The following is a 15,823-nucleotide window of genomic DNA, read 5'->3' as shown; positions in this document are numbered from 1 at the left end:
GCGGCTGCAGTGGGGACGGAGCCTCTCCGTCGTTTCTAGGTCCGCGGTTAACATACATACATACAACCCGTATCTGGGCTAGTGATGGTAGACGAAACGTGTGGTAACGCCGGTTCACAACGTAGGCTGTGTGCAAAGACCAAGCAAAATGCCTTCTTTCCTTGGTCTGTGAGCTGCGTGGTGTTTACGGACCTGATACTACATTGCGTGTAGGAACGTCGTGAATGTTGTGATTGTCAGGTGCGATTGGGATGCTTTCACAGTAAGGACACAACGTATTAACTGAAAGTTCAACATGGATGTCGAAAACTTGGAAATTTGTGGTATGGTCTGATGGGACCAAACTGCTGAGGTCATCGATTCCTAAGCTTACTCACTACTTAAACTAACTAACGCTAAGGACCACACACACACACACACACACACACACACACACACACACACACACACACACACACACACATCCATGGCCGAGGGAGGACTCGAACCTCCGCCGTGGGGAAGCCACACGGACCGTGACAAAGCGCCCTAGACCGCGCGGCTACCCCACGCGTCTCGTGTATGTCGAAACATATGGTGTTTTAAAGGTACGAAAACACGAGTTCCATTTGGAAGGTAACCTCAAAACTACTCCAAGAAACACTAAACAATATGTCGAAAACCTTACGCATTCCGTTCTTCATCCGTTCTTTAGCGAGAATACACATCTTCAAGTGCGGACACTCCAACCCAGTATCCTTCTCTGAATGAAAATAAACGTAACAGTGATTTAACCTTAAGTGTAACAATGGGTAAGGAAACCGTAGATGGAACTTCGCCCGTAATGAAGATTAGAACTGTAGATTTAACAGTAGCCACCTTCACAATGATGAAAGGCGAATAAACGTAAATGAAGAGATCCCACTGCAAAATGTGTGTACCAGTGATGTACAAAATAACATTCCTGTACCAGATAGAAATCAGTTATTCAAAGGGAGGCCAAAAAGGGAACGGAAATGAAATAGAAACACCACCACAGGGAGACTAGGAAAAAATGTCGCATCCGAAGCAAGGGCTATTTTACTTAAAGAAATGTCCTTGGAGAATCTACAGAGTTCAGACATTACCTCTGGCATTGCAAATGTTTGGAAGAAGTAGGAGAGTACAATGCTGGGAAAGAATTTGACAAATTTTGTAGTGTCGAATCTCATGATGCTCGGCATGCATTGATTTACTCAACGGTTTCTGAGTTTGGCACAAAACAGAAGAGTGTGAAAATATCGCCCAAAAAATGTTTAGCAGCTTACACGAACTGTGTGGGGTGGTTGTATGTAAAACGTTCTTTTCACAGACGTTCAAACATGAAGTTGTAAACTGAACAACGCTTCACAAAATACACTCCTGGAAATTGAAATAAGAACACCGTAAATTCATTGTCCCAGGAAGGGGAAACTTTATTGACACATTCCTGGGGTCAGATACATCACATGATCACACTGACAGAACCACAGGCACATAGACACAGGCAACAGAGCATGCACAATGTCGGCACTAGTACAGTGTATATCCACATTTCGCAGCAATGCAGGCTGCTATTCTCCCATGGAGACGATCGTAGAGATGCTGGATGTAGTCCTGTGGAACGGCTTGCCATGCCATTTCCACCTGGCGCCTCAGTTGGACCAGCGTTCGTGCTGGACGTGCAGACCGCGTGAGACGACGCTTCATCCAGTCCCAAACATGCTCAATGGGGGACAGATCCGGAGATCTTGCTGGCCAGGGTAGTTGACTTACACCTTCTAGAGCACGTTGGGTGGCACGGGATACATGCGGACGTGCATTGTCCTGTTGGAACAGCAAGTTCCCTTGCCGGTCTAGGAATGGTAGAACGATGGGTTCGATGACGGTTTGGATGTACCGTGCACTATTCAGTGTCTCCTCGACGATCACCAGTGGTGTACGGCGAGTGTAGGAGATCGCTCCCCACACCATGATGCCGGGTGTTGGCCCTGTGTGCCTCGGTCGTATGCAGTCCTGCCTGCACGGCGCCAAACACGCATACGACCATCATTGGTACCAAGGCAGAAGCGACTCTCATCGCTGAAGACGACACGTCTCCATTCGTCCCTCCATTCACGCCTGTCGCGACACCACTGGAGGCGGGCTGCACGATGTTGGGGCGTGAGCGGAAGACGGCCTAACGGTGTGCGGGACCGTAGCCCAGCGTCATGGAGACGGTTGCGAATGGTCCTCGCCGATACCCCAGGAGCAACAGTGTCCCTAATTTGCTGGGAAGTGGCGGTGCGGTCCCCTACGGCACTGCGTAGGATCCTACGGTCTTGGCGTGCATCCGTGCGTCGCTGCGGTCCGGTCCCAGGTCGACGGGCACGTGCACCTTCCGCCGACCACTGGCGACAACATCGTTGTACTGTGGAGACCTCACGCCCCACGTGTTGAGCAATTCGGCGGTACGTCCACCCGGCCTCCCGCAAGCCCACTATACGCCCTCGCTCAAAGTCCGTCAACTGCACATACGGTTCACGTGCACGCTGTCGCGGCATGCTACCAGTGTTAAAGACTGCGATGGAGCTCCGTATGCCACGGCAAACTGGCTGACACTGACGGCGGCGGTGCACAAATGCTGCGCAGCTAGCGCCATTCGACGGCCAACACCGCGGTTCCTGGTGTGTCCGCTGTGCCGTGCGTGTGATCATTGCTTGTACAGCCCTCTCGCAGTGTCCGGAGCAAGTATGGTGGGTCTGACACACCGGTGTCAATGTGTTCTTTTTTCCATTTCCAGGAGTGTAATAAACGTCCTGAAGGAGCTGCATTTGTCATGGAGTGGGTGATGCAAAAAATACACTACTGGCCATTAAAAGTGCTACACCACGAAGATGACGTGCTACAGATGCGAAATTTAACCGACATGAAGAAGATTCTGTGATATGCAAATGATTAGCTTTCCAGAGCATTCACACAAGGTTGGCGCCGGTGGCAACACCTATAACGTGCTGACATGAGGAAAGGTTCCAACCGATTTCTCATACACAAACAGCAGTTGACCTGCGTTGCCTGGTGAAACTTCGTTGTTATGCCTCGTGTAAGGAGGAGAAATGCGTACCATCGCGTTTCCGACTTCGATAAAGGTCGGATTGTAGCCTATCGCGATTGCCGTTTATCGTATCGCGACGTTGCTGCTCGTGTTGGTCGATATCCAATGACTGTTAGCAGAATCTGGAATCGGTGGGTTCAGGAGGGTAATACGGAACGCCGTGCTGGATCCCAACGGCCTCGTATCACTAGCAGTCCAGATGACAGGCATCTTAAGGCCGGTTCCCACTAGAGCGCGGCAGCGCGTCGTGCGGCAACGGCAGCGGCAAGCGTTTTCAGCTTTGACGCGGAGGCTCGCGGAATTGGCGTTCCCATCTGGAGGCGGCAGATGCTAGCGGTAGACAGTGTCAGACAGCCATTGAGGTACGGGGTGGGACCGACTGAAATGCCCGGTGCGTTTGATTAACTTTATCTTACACCTACATGAAGGAAAGACGAAGTTGGGTGAAGAGATACCAATTTTTCATTTTCTGTACAACGTACTGTTTCACATACTTCATTATTCATGTTTTCTCATTTCACCATAAACAGATTTCATGACTACCGTTCATGATTGTTCACTATCTCCTAACACATTGAAACAATGTACGACAAAAGAGATTATTCAGATAGTTAAACGAGACAAAAATTTAAAATCTGATATGGTAGCAGGTACAGGAAAACACTAAGAACACAAAGGCTTGGGGGAAGGGATGAAAGTGGAAGCCACTGATAGAATTTCGCACAGAGCATAATGTAATCATCGCCAGCACCTTGCTTAAGATTCATCAAAGAATAATACATATTTGGAACAAAGTTTTCGAAACCAGATTTTAAATTATAAGACATTTCCCGGTGCAGGCGCAAACCTACAATACTTTATTGGTTACGAGCTGCAGTTTACAACCAAAGAGACAGTAAACGGTAACAAATTAAGGAAATGGAACTTGAATAAGTCAAGACCTACAGTTTTTCGATAATCTTAAAGTTACCATAATGCAACGACTGACTGAAACAGGGAAAGGAATCCGCTAGAATACGAATGGATATCTTTGAGAGAAGAAGAGGTGTATACAGCAAAGTATGTGAAGGGGAAGAAGGCACAGTAGAAATCGTTAAATAAAACGTGATATATTAAATTTGACAAGAGGGAAAAATATAAAAATGCAGCAAATAAAGTAGGCCATGGGAAATGTCTAAACATGAAGTTGACAGAAAGTCCAAAATTGCAACGCGATTTTGCACTTGGAAAACATAGGGGAATGAAAATGAGAAAGAACAAAGAAAAATTTGCTCAAAGGAGAAGCAACTGTCAAGAACTCATTTGGCAAGCCAGAACTTAGCAAATAAGAGAAGGCTAGAAAGTGGAAGGAATATGTAGAGAGGAGAGGGGGTGGGGTTGTACAAACTAACATAAGCACAATGTTAGATTCCTGTGAGATGTCTGAACATGCAAGGCAATACTGATCCTACCACTTAGCTAAGTAGACACACTGAAGAACTGCGAAACTGTGTTTATAGCATTTGCTTGTTTAGAGAAAGGTTTCGACAATCTTAATTAAAACATTCGTTGAAGCTCTGGAGATGTCATCCATAGAACACAGGGCCACAAGATTATCTACAACTTGTACAGAAACCAAACTGCATTTCTAAGACTTAAAGGACTTGAAAGGGAAGCAGTAATTGAGAAGGCAGAAGTAGAGAGGATATAAAATGAAGACTGTGAATAGCAAGAAAAGCGTTCTGAAAAAGAAAATTTGTTCACATAAAATATAAATTCTAATGATTGGGTACTATTTTACAAAGGTATTTGTGCGGAGTGCAGCCTTGTATGTAAATGAAACGTGGGCGATGAACAATTCTGTCAAGAAGACAAAGGGACGCTTTCAAAACGTGATGAACAATAAGAATGCTGAAGATTAGATATGAGGATCGTGTAACTAAAGAAGAGTTACGGAATTAAATAGAGGAGGAAGAGGAAATTATGGCACAACTTTGACTACAAGAGGGGTAAGTTGACAGGACATATTATGAGGCATCAAAGATTCAGGACAAAAGGGGTTGGGTGATAGTATTCTGATAATAATCATCTGTTGAAATGCTATTCTACTAGTTTATCTATTAATATAAGCAGGTAATTTACTCTTCCATGCACTCCTCCACAGAACATTTAAACCAAAACTGAAATCAGCTGAACACCAAATCTTTCAACCACTGTCTGACAACTACTGCATTCACTTTCATCTTTCTATAACTATCACTGGCTAGCCACACACACATACAGATATAAGGAGAACAGAAATAAACAAACATTAGTTTTCAGCATATAATTCTTTAGGTTGGCAACATGTACATACACAAACCAAACAGGAAGGGACATGAGGTGAACACACTGTAGTTACGACTTCAAATCAGTGTTTTCGGTAAAATGTCTACAGCTAGTGACAAAAGAAAAAAGAGCGAATATGAAATTGTTCTTATGTTCCATAATCTAAGTTTTAGTTCAACCTCCAGCATGTGACGAGGTGAGGGGAAATGCAGATGTCCGCCAAAAACTCGGTTCACTTTAAGTAATCAGTTATTCACGTAAAAAAAGATGTGAACTGTTTTATGATCTGCAAGTATCACATATCAAAACAAAACTGAATCATTCTAGATTCCACCGACGATGCCTTAAAGTAAAAGGCGAAACGCGTCTTGAACCAATAAAGTACACTGGATAAAGAAAGAAACGTTTGTTACTTCCAAAGGAAATAATCAATAGCTATAGATACTTAGCCAATTACATCTTATGACATACCAGTAAATTAGTCTCGGTTTATCTACTCAATCCACATGCTATTAAATGCCGTTTGAAAAAATTCAACTATCCCTTCCGAAAACCTGTAGTTTCTTTCATATCTCGGTAGATAAACAGATTTAGGATATTTATCATGTGACGAAATACATGACTTTTTACAAGTTATTGTTTGCAAAAAAACACTTTTCGATTTCTTGAACCGTTTACGAAATTTGCAGTTGATACAACCACATGGTTTACAACGAGCAGGACGAAGTATCGGTCGCGCAGCGAGCGACCCGCGCGCGGTCACCGCACAGCCAGTCCGCCGACATATCATTCAATATCTCGAGAATGGTGATAGCTATCGATCTGCTCTCAGCTTTAAAAACAATTTCGATATGTTGACTAAATTTCATACGCAGCAATGTATTACCTAAAATGAACTGTACGCAAAGTCCACGCAATGCGTTTTTACCTCTGCACACTCATTAAAATTTCTTGTAAAGGTCTACGTAAATGCGATACAGCAAGTAACGAAAAGAAATTCGATCCTTTATCGAGATAAGATATCAGGCTGTAACATGCCCAAGAATCAAATTTTTCTACCGAATAGTTTCCTTGTAATCGGATGATAAGTATTTCATGGCTGCCGCCGCGTCCGCGCCAGCGGTTCAGCGAAAGGTCGTGTGGCCCGGGCTTCCGTACCTGACGTCACGCTCAGCGCGTTCTGTGATTGGCGGCGCGCACCTGGAGTGCGGCACGCGGCAGCGGAAGCGGTTCGACATGGTCAAACCGCGACGCAGAGCTCGCTGCGCCGTGCCGCTGACGCCGTTTCCATGGCACCCAGCCGCTGACGCGCGGTTTTGTCGCGCGGCAGCCCTAGTGGGAACCGGCCTTTATCCGCACAGCTTTAACGGATCGTGCAGCCTCGTCTCGATCCCTGAGTCAACAGATGGGGACGTTTGCCAGACAACAACCACCTGCATGAACAGTTCGACGTTTGCAGCAGCACGGAGACCATGGCTGCGGTTACCCTTGACGGTGCATCACAGACAGGAGCGCCTGTGATGGTGTACTCGACGATTAATCCAGGTTCTATTCACAGCATCACGATGGTCCCATCCATGTTTGGCGACATGGTGGTGAACGCACATTGGAAACGTGTATTCATCATTGCCATACTGGCGTATTCACCCGGTGGGATGGTATGGGGTGCCATTGGTTACACGTCTCGGTCACCTCTTGCTCGCATTCATGGCACTTTCAACAGTGGACGTCACATTTCAGATGTGTTAACACTCATGGCTCTACCCTTCGTTCGGTCCCTGCGAAACCCTACATTTCAGCAGGATAATGCACGACTGCATGTTGCAGGTCCTGTACGGGCCTTTCTGGATACAGCAAATGTTCGACTGCTGCCCTGGCCAGCACATTCTCCAGATCTCTCACCAACTGAAAACGTCTGGTCAATGGTGGCCAAGCAACTGGCTCATCACAATACGCCAGTCACTACTCTTGATGAACTGTGGTATGGTGTTGAAGCTGCATGGGCAGCTGTACCTGTACACGCCATCCAAGGTCTGTTTGACTCAATGCCCAGGCGTACCGAGGCCGTTATTACCGCCAGAGGTGGTTGTTCTGGGTACTGATTTCTCAAGATCTATGCACCCAAATTGCGTGAAAATGTAATTACATGTCAGTTCTGGTATAATATATTTGTCCAATGAATACCTGTTTATCATCTGCATTTCTTCTTGGTGTAGCAATTTTAATGGTCAGTAGTGTATATCTCTGTATTTGAATATGCATGCCTATAGCAGTTCCTTTGACTCTTCAGTTTATAACATACCTTTTGAACATAACAAATAATTTTAGGGGAATGCATCATAGACCTAAAAGTAACGACATAACAATTAATTGAATGATCTATTATCAGGACATCATAAGTCGATGCAATAAATTAGTTACCGAAAAGCCTAATCAACTGGCTCAATCGTCTATTCTTTGTACGTGTTGCAGCCCAGACGGCCACGCTTGGAGTGTGGGACTATGTGGTACTGGTGGCGATGCTGGTCATATCCATGGGCATCGGCGTCTACTACCGCTTCACAGGTGGTCGCCAGAAGACCACTCAGGTAGGTCACACCAAAAGAAGAAGAAGAAATCACGAGCGCGCTGCTTGTGTAGTTTTGAAACTTCCCCTTTGTATGTAAGGAATCACTGTGCTGGAAAAACTCTTACATTATTTGATTTTCAAACAGCTGAGCAAAACTCAACGTACTCACAAGGGGAGGCCGCCAATTGTGAAATTCAGATTCGATTCATACTGCGCATAATAACAGCTCATGGCCAGAGGTGTAATGTGGCAAAGCACCAAGATGCACTTCTCAGCCGTTGTCGAGAAAATCGACAGTTAAAATAAACCATTGCGGTGAAATAGTCTCTACAATTTATAGTTTCCTACATCGTCGTGGCGCAGCGGTAAGCGCTTGGGTTCGTAATCCGACGGTCGCTGGATCGAATCTCGCGCCATGCAACCTTTTTTTTAATATTTGTTTTTTGTAATTAAAAAATATATATAAAATTAACAATTGAGCCTATAAAACGAATATATATATATATATATATATATATATATATATATATATATATATATATATATTTGAATTACAAAAAACAAATATAAAAACAATATAAAACGAATATCCTGAGAATCCTTTAAAGTATGAATTATACGTCTTATGTTAACTACACGTGTAAACATTATGAAGACAATTAATAACATTTGTGAAGTACAACTTTGTTTGCGGAAAACATAATCATGTTCGAAGTCGCCAGTTTTTAAGACAAACGACTTTCAACAACTTATTATATGCATAATTGTTGCAACTGATTGCCGGGAATTTTATATATATATATATATATATATATATATATATATATATATATATGAACAAATACTAAAAAAAAAATTTGTATGGCGCGAGATTCGATCCGGCGACCGTCGGATTACGAACCCGAGCGCTTACTGCTGCGCCACGACGCTATTGGAAAATATAAATCGTAGAGAGTATTTCACCGCAAAGGTTTCTTTTAACTGTCGATTTTCTCGACAACGGCTGAGAAGTGCATCTTGGTGCTTTGCCACATTACACCTCTGGCCATGAGCTTTTATTATGCGCAGTATGAATCGAATCTGAATTTCACAATTGGCGGCCTCCCCTTGTTAGAACCACTTGGACCTAACTAACCTAAGGACATCACACACAGCCATGCCCGAGCCAGGATTCTAACCTGCCACTGTAGCAGTCGCGTGGTTCCAGACTGAAGCGCCTAGAACTGCTCGGCCACAACGGCCGGCCACTTATTCTGATGATCACTAAACTGACACAAATATTTTAGCGCAACGCAGTCTGACTTTCAATAATCGCTACAAAAGAATGGCCCTGACTAACAATAACTTATACCTTTGATGAATCACTTACCTCACAAAAATCTTGTTTACTCGAACTACTGCAATACAGCAAGCGCCAATACTGGCAGGTAAATAAAGGGTTGTAACTACTGAAGGCACTAACTACTGAGAGGCATAGTTAGCAAATGGGAGATTTTGGTAGAGAACAAACAATGTACCAGGTGATCAAAAAGTCAGTATAAATTTGAAAACTGAATAAATCATGGAATAATGTAGAGAGAGAGAGAGAGAGGTACAAATTGACACACATGCTTGGAATGACATGGAGTTTTATTAGAACCAAAAAAAAAAAATACTAAAGTTCAAAAAATGGTAGACAGATGGCCCTTCATCTGAACAGAATAGCAATAATTAGCATGACAAAAGTAAGACAAAGAAAAGATGATGTTCTTTACAGGAAATGCTCAATATGTCCACCATCATTCCTCAACAATAGATGTAGTCGAGGAATAATGTTGTGAACAGCACTGTAAAGCATGTCCGGAGTTACGGTGAGGCATTGGCGTCGGAAGTTGTCTTTCGGCATCCCTAGAGATGTCGGTCGATCACGATACACTTGCGACCTCAGGTAACCCCAAAGCCAATAATCGCACGGACTGAGGTCTGGGAGGCCAAGCATGACGAAAGTGGCGGCTGAGCACACGATCATCACCAAACGACGCGCGCAAGAGATCTTTCACGCGTCTAACAATGTGGGGTGGTTCTAATAAAACCCCACGTTATTCCAAACATGTGTGTCAATTTGTACCTCTCTATCTACATTATTCCTTGGTTTATTAAGTAGTAAAATTTATACTGACGACTTTTTGATCACCGTGTATTTACCTTAATATCGTTGAAAAGTCATATATATATATCAGTTCATGACATCCAGTCTTACAAATTTGCTGTCTCTGATGGACACACGTCCAGATCATCCGCTCTCAAAACTCCGCCATGTCTCTCCCCACATCCACCACTGCTGGCGGGTCATCTCCAACTGCGCAACGCTACGCGCTGTTAAGAGCCAGCTGCCCATCACTACAATAGCGAATGTTTCAACAATGCCAACCAGCCACAGACTGCACACAGCGCAGTCATTGATTTTCATATAGAGCGCTACGTGACGTTACCAACATAAAAACCTAAATAGGCTACTTACAGTCTCTTTTCCAAAAAGTTCCCATATGAGCAAACCAGTTGAGTCTTTACCTTTACAGGTACTTAGGGCTATGTATGGATCTGTTTGAAAGAGAATAGCTCGATTTAGTCAGAGGGTGAGCCTTACACGTCTGTTTTCATGCCCCGCACCTAATTCGTTGCAAATAATAACCTGAAGCTGTCATCCTGCGGTCAAGTAGTCTATGAACTGGCTAGACCTGCGAGTTAATAAAATACATCTACATCTGCATGCATTCTCGGCAAATCACATTCAAGTGCCTGGCAAAGGGTTCATCGAACAACCTTCACAATTCTCTATCATTCCAATCTCGTATAACACGCGGAAAGAATGAACACCTATATCTTTCCGTACGAGCTCTGATCTCCCTTATTTTATCGTGTTGATCATTCCTCCCTATGTAGGTCGGTGTCAACAAAACATTTTCGCATTCAGAGGAGAAAGTTGGTGATTGGAATTTCGTGAGAAGATTCCGTCGGAACGAAAAACGCCTTTTAATGATTTCCAGATCAAATCCTGTGTCATTTCTGTGATACACTTTCCTGTATTTCGCTATAATACAAAACGTGCTGCCCTTCTTTGAACTTTTTCGATGTTCTTCGTCAGTCCTACCCGGTAAGGATCCCACACCGCGCAGCAGTATTCTAAAAGAGGACGGACAAGCGTAGTGTAGGCAGTCTCCTTAGTAGGTCTGTTACATTTTCCAAGTGTCCTGCCAATAAAACGCAGTCTTCGGATTGCCTTCCCGACAACGTTTTCTGTGTGTTCCGTACAATTTAAGTTGTTCGTAATTGTAATACCTAGGTATTTAGTTGCATTTACGGCTTTTAGACTACACTGATTTATCGTGTAACCGAAGTTTGAGTTCCTTTTAGCACTCATGTGGATGACCTCACACTTTTCATTATTTAGGGTCAACTGCCACTTTTCGCACCATCGTTTTGCAGTTTATTTTGATCTTCTGATGACTTTATCAGTCGATAAAAGACAGCGTCATCTGCAAACAACCGAAGACGGCTGCTCAGATTGTCTCCAAAATCGTTTATATAGATACGGAACAGGAAAGGGGCTATAACAGTATGTTGGGGAACGCCAGAAATCACTTCTTTTTTACTAAATGACTTTCCCTGAATTACTACGAACTGTGACCTCTCTGACAGGAAATCACAAATCCAGTCACGTAACTGAGACGATATTCCATAAGGATGCAATTTCATTACGAGCCGCTTGTGTGGTACAGTGTCAAAAGCCTTCCGGAAAATACATAGAAATACAAAAGTTAAATGAATCATAAGGGTCCTATTATAACGTCTATAATTGATGTAGACGACAGAGAATTATGTTGAATAACGTTAATCAGGAAAGGGCAACTCAGATAAATGGGAAGTGGTCCTACGACATTTAGTTAACATACAAACAGGAAATACCCTTAATCAAATGCAGTGAAGTTACGTAGAGAGTTTCACAAGAGCCTCATAAGAATGGTAGCAAAATTCCTGAACTAAATTATCATCAAAGACCCGCAAAAATTAAGTCCATTTCGTAATAGCAATACACGAAATAATCTCCCTCTCAAAACCCTTCAGACGTCAATATGATGGCTTACAAATTATCACACGTGATACAAAGAGTGGTAACTCACACCCGCAAACTTCTTGGCATATTAAAACTCTGTTCGCGACTGGGATCGAACTCGGGACCTTTGCCTTTCGTGGGTAAGTTCTCTAGTAACTGAGCTACCCAAGCACCGCGCACGACACCTGCTCAAAGCCTTAGTTGCGCCAGTACCTCGTCTCCTACCTTCCAAACTTACAGAATTTCTTCTGCGAAATTTGCAGAACTAGCATTCTGGAAGAAAGGGTGTTGTGGAGACATGGTTTAGCCACAGCCTGGGGGATGTGTCCAGAATGAGTTTTTCACTCTGCAGTGGAGTGTACACTGGTATGCAACATCCTTGCAGATTAAAGTTGTGTACTAGACAGGGACTTGTAGTCAGAACCTTTGCCTTTCTTCCAGGAGCGCTAGTTTTGTCATTTTCATGAGAGAACTTCTGTGAAGTTTGGAAGGTCCTGGGGGAAGTAAAGCGCAGAGGACAGGCCGTGAGTCGTGCTTGGGAAGTTCACTCCATAGAACACGTGCCCGCAAAAGGCAAAGGTCCCGAGTTCGATTCTTGGTCTGGCACACAGTTCTAATCTGCCAGGAAGTTTCAGCGCCAGCGCACACTCTGCTGCAGACAGATGAATAGGAAATGTTTTTAGTAAAAACTCTGGAAAAGTTATTGAAAGATTTGCACCAGAGTTTTACACGAAGCTGTAAAAAACATTCAGATGGACATAGGTTACGTATATTCACTGAAGAGGCAAAGAAACTGGTACGCCAGCCTAATATAGTGTAGGGCCCCAGAGAGCACGAAGAAGTGCCGCAGTATGACGTGGCCTGGACTCGACTAATGTCTGGAGTCGTGCTGGAGGGAACTGACTCTAGTGTCTCGGAAGCCTGCGTACTTGGTTCGCTGGACAATCAAACCAGTCATAATTTCGGGTTTTATTACAATAAGAAAATGAGCATACTTAACTTTACTGGCCGGCCGGAGTGGCCGTGCGGTTCTAGGCGCTACAGTCTGGAGCCGAGCGACCGCTACGGTCGCAGGTTCGAATCCTGCCTCGGGCATGGATGCGTGTGATGTCCTTAGGTTAGTTAGGTTTAAGTAGTATAAAGTTCTAGGCGACTGATGACCTCAGAAGTAAGTCGCATAGTGCCCAGAGCCATTTGAACCATTTTTGAACCAAACAAGTACCACCTTCGGCGACACCGTGTCAGGTGGGCCGCCAGAATATGTGCACGCATCGGCCTGACGTTAATTAACTCGGAAACGGCGCAAAGGCTCGAATTTTCCCTTAACAGTTATTGTTCAACACAATCTTCGTACACCATATATATTAAAAATACACTGGAGCGCCAAAGAAAGTGGTATAGCCATGCGTATTAAAATAAATGCAAACAGGCAGAATACAGCGCTGCAATCGGCAACGCCTATGTAAGACAACAAGTGTCTGGTGCAATGTTAGATCGGTTACTGTTGCCACAATGAAAGCTTATCGAGGTGTAAGTTTGAACGTAGTGTTATAGTCGGCGCACGACCGATTGGACACAGCATCTTCGAGGTAGCGATGAAGTGGGGATTTTCCCGTACGACCATTTCACGAATGTACCGTGAATATCAGGAATCCCGTTCAAAATGGCTCTGAGCACTATGGGACTTAACATGTATGGTCATCAGTCCCCTAGAACTTAGAACTACTTAAACCTAACTAACCTAACGACATCACACAACACCCAGTCATCACGAGGCAGAGAAAATCCCTGACCCCGCCGGGAATCGAACCCGGGAACCCGGGCGTGGGAAGCGAGAACGCTACCGCACGACCACGAGCTGCGGACAGGAATCCCGTAAAACTTCAAATCTCCGAGATCGTTGCGGCCGGAAAAAAATCCTGCGCCCACTGAAGAGAATCGTTCAGTGTGGCAGAAGTGCAACCCTTCTGTAAATTTCTGCAGATTTCCTTTATGACTGATTTCCTTTCAAATGGCTCTGAGCACTGTGGGACATCTGAGGTCATCAGTCCCCTAGAACTTATAACTACTTAAACCTAACTAAGCTAAGGACATCACACACATCCATGCCCGAGGCAGCATTCGAACCTGCGGCCGTAGCGGTCGCGCGGTTCCAGACTGAAGTGCCTAGAACCGCTCGGCCACACAGGCCGATTAGGAAGGAACCACCAAGGTTTAATAGCCGCATTATAAAAGCTCAAACAGTTATGGCGTTTCTGGAAAATGAACATTTCCTCGCCAGCCGGCCGGTTCTAGGCGCCTCAGTCTGGAACCACGCTACCGCTACAGTCGCAGGTTCGAATCCTGCCTCGGGCAGGGATGTGTGTTATGTCGTTAGGTTAGCTAGGTTTAAGTAGTTCTAAGTTCTAGGGGACTGATGACCTAAGAAGTAAGTCGCATAGTGCTCAGAGCCATTTGAACCATTTTTTGAACATTTCCTCTGTAAAAGTAAACATGGATTCCGCAAACTGAGATCCTTTGAAAGTCAGCTCGCTCTGTTCTTCCGTGAGATCCACAGCGCAGTGGACGACGGCGCTCAGCTTGATGTCGTGTTTCTCGACTTCAGTCAGGCATTCGACGCCGTCCCGCATTGCCTTTTAATGAAAAAAAAAAAATACGAGGAGTATCGGAGCAGACCTGCGATTGGATTAGAGACTTTCTTGTAGATACAACTCAAGACGTCGCTCTTAACGGAACTAAATCGACAGATCTGGGGGTAAATATCCGGAGTAGCACAGGGGAAGTGTGATAGGACCGTTGCTGTTTACAATATGCATAAATCATATAGTAGGAAGCGTGGGATGCTCTTTAAGGCTGCTCGCAGATGACGTAGTTGTCTATACCAAAGTATCAACGCCAGAAGATAGTAAGGATTTGCTGAATGACCTGCAGAGAATTGATGAATGCTGCAGGCTCTGGCAGTTGACACAGAACGTAAATAAATGCAACTTACTTGCCATACATAGGAAAAGAAACCCACTACTCTACAGCACCACAATTGATAACCTACAGCTGGAGACAGTCTACCGTAAAATACGTATTCGTAACTGCCCAGAACGACCTTTAATGGAATGACCATATAAAACAGACAGTGGGAAAAGCAGACACCAGACTCAGATTCGTCGGAAGAATCTTAAGGAAATGTAACTCATCCACGAAAGAAGTGGCTTGTAAGGCGCTTGTTTGCCCGATTCTTCAGCACTGTTCATCCATCTGGGATCCCTATCAGGTAGGACTGATAGAGGAGATAGAGAAGATCCAACGAAGAGCGGCGCGTTTCGTCACGCGATCGTTTAGTTGACAAGCGTTACAAGAGAGGCGTTGTGCGTCACGGGGAGATTTACTACTGAAATTTCGGGACAACACTTTTCAGGAGGAGTCGGACAACATATTACTTACCCCATATACATCTAGCGTATTGACAACAAGAAAATTCGGGTAATTGAGCCAATACAGAGGCTTACCGACGATCATTCTTCTCACGCAGTATTCGCGAGTGGAATAGGGCAGAGGGACCAAATATGATACAGAAAGTACGCTCCGCCACAGACCATTAGGTGGCTTGCGGAGTATGATGTAGATGTGTTTACTTCAAATTTTTACACGATTAGAAAAAAATATACACCCCATGTTCGTCGAATATTTATTAAACAATTGATTATTGGTGTGACGTGTGCAACCTTGCATTCCTCAGGTACGGAGCTTTCGTCGAGCGAGGGGTTGT

At 44.4% G+C, this 15,823-nt stretch overlaps 1 protein-coding gene across 1 annotated transcript in view; it reads left to right on the top strand.

Annotated features, from left to right (window-relative positions):
* The window catches only part of LOC124554209 (putative sodium-dependent multivitamin transporter), a 390,772-nt gene that overhangs the window by 272,226 nt on the left and 102,723 nt on the right, over positions 1-15,823 (top strand). Inside the window, exon 2 of the mRNA XM_047128278.1 lies at positions 7,871-7,986. Within this exon, the coding sequence (XP_046984234.1) occupies positions 7,871-7,986 (116 nt within the window). The remainder of the gene's footprint in view (positions 1-7,870; positions 7,987-15,823) is intronic.

This window comes from Schistocerca americana, chromosome 11 (assembly GCF_021461395.2).
Source record: "Schistocerca americana isolate TAMUIC-IGC-003095 chromosome 11, iqSchAmer2.1, whole genome shotgun sequence".
Lineage (NCBI taxonomy): Eukaryota > Metazoa > Arthropoda > Insecta > Orthoptera > Acrididae > Schistocerca > Schistocerca americana.
Note: the sequence above shows the minus strand (reverse complement) of the source record. Positions and strands in the feature narration are given on the sequence as shown.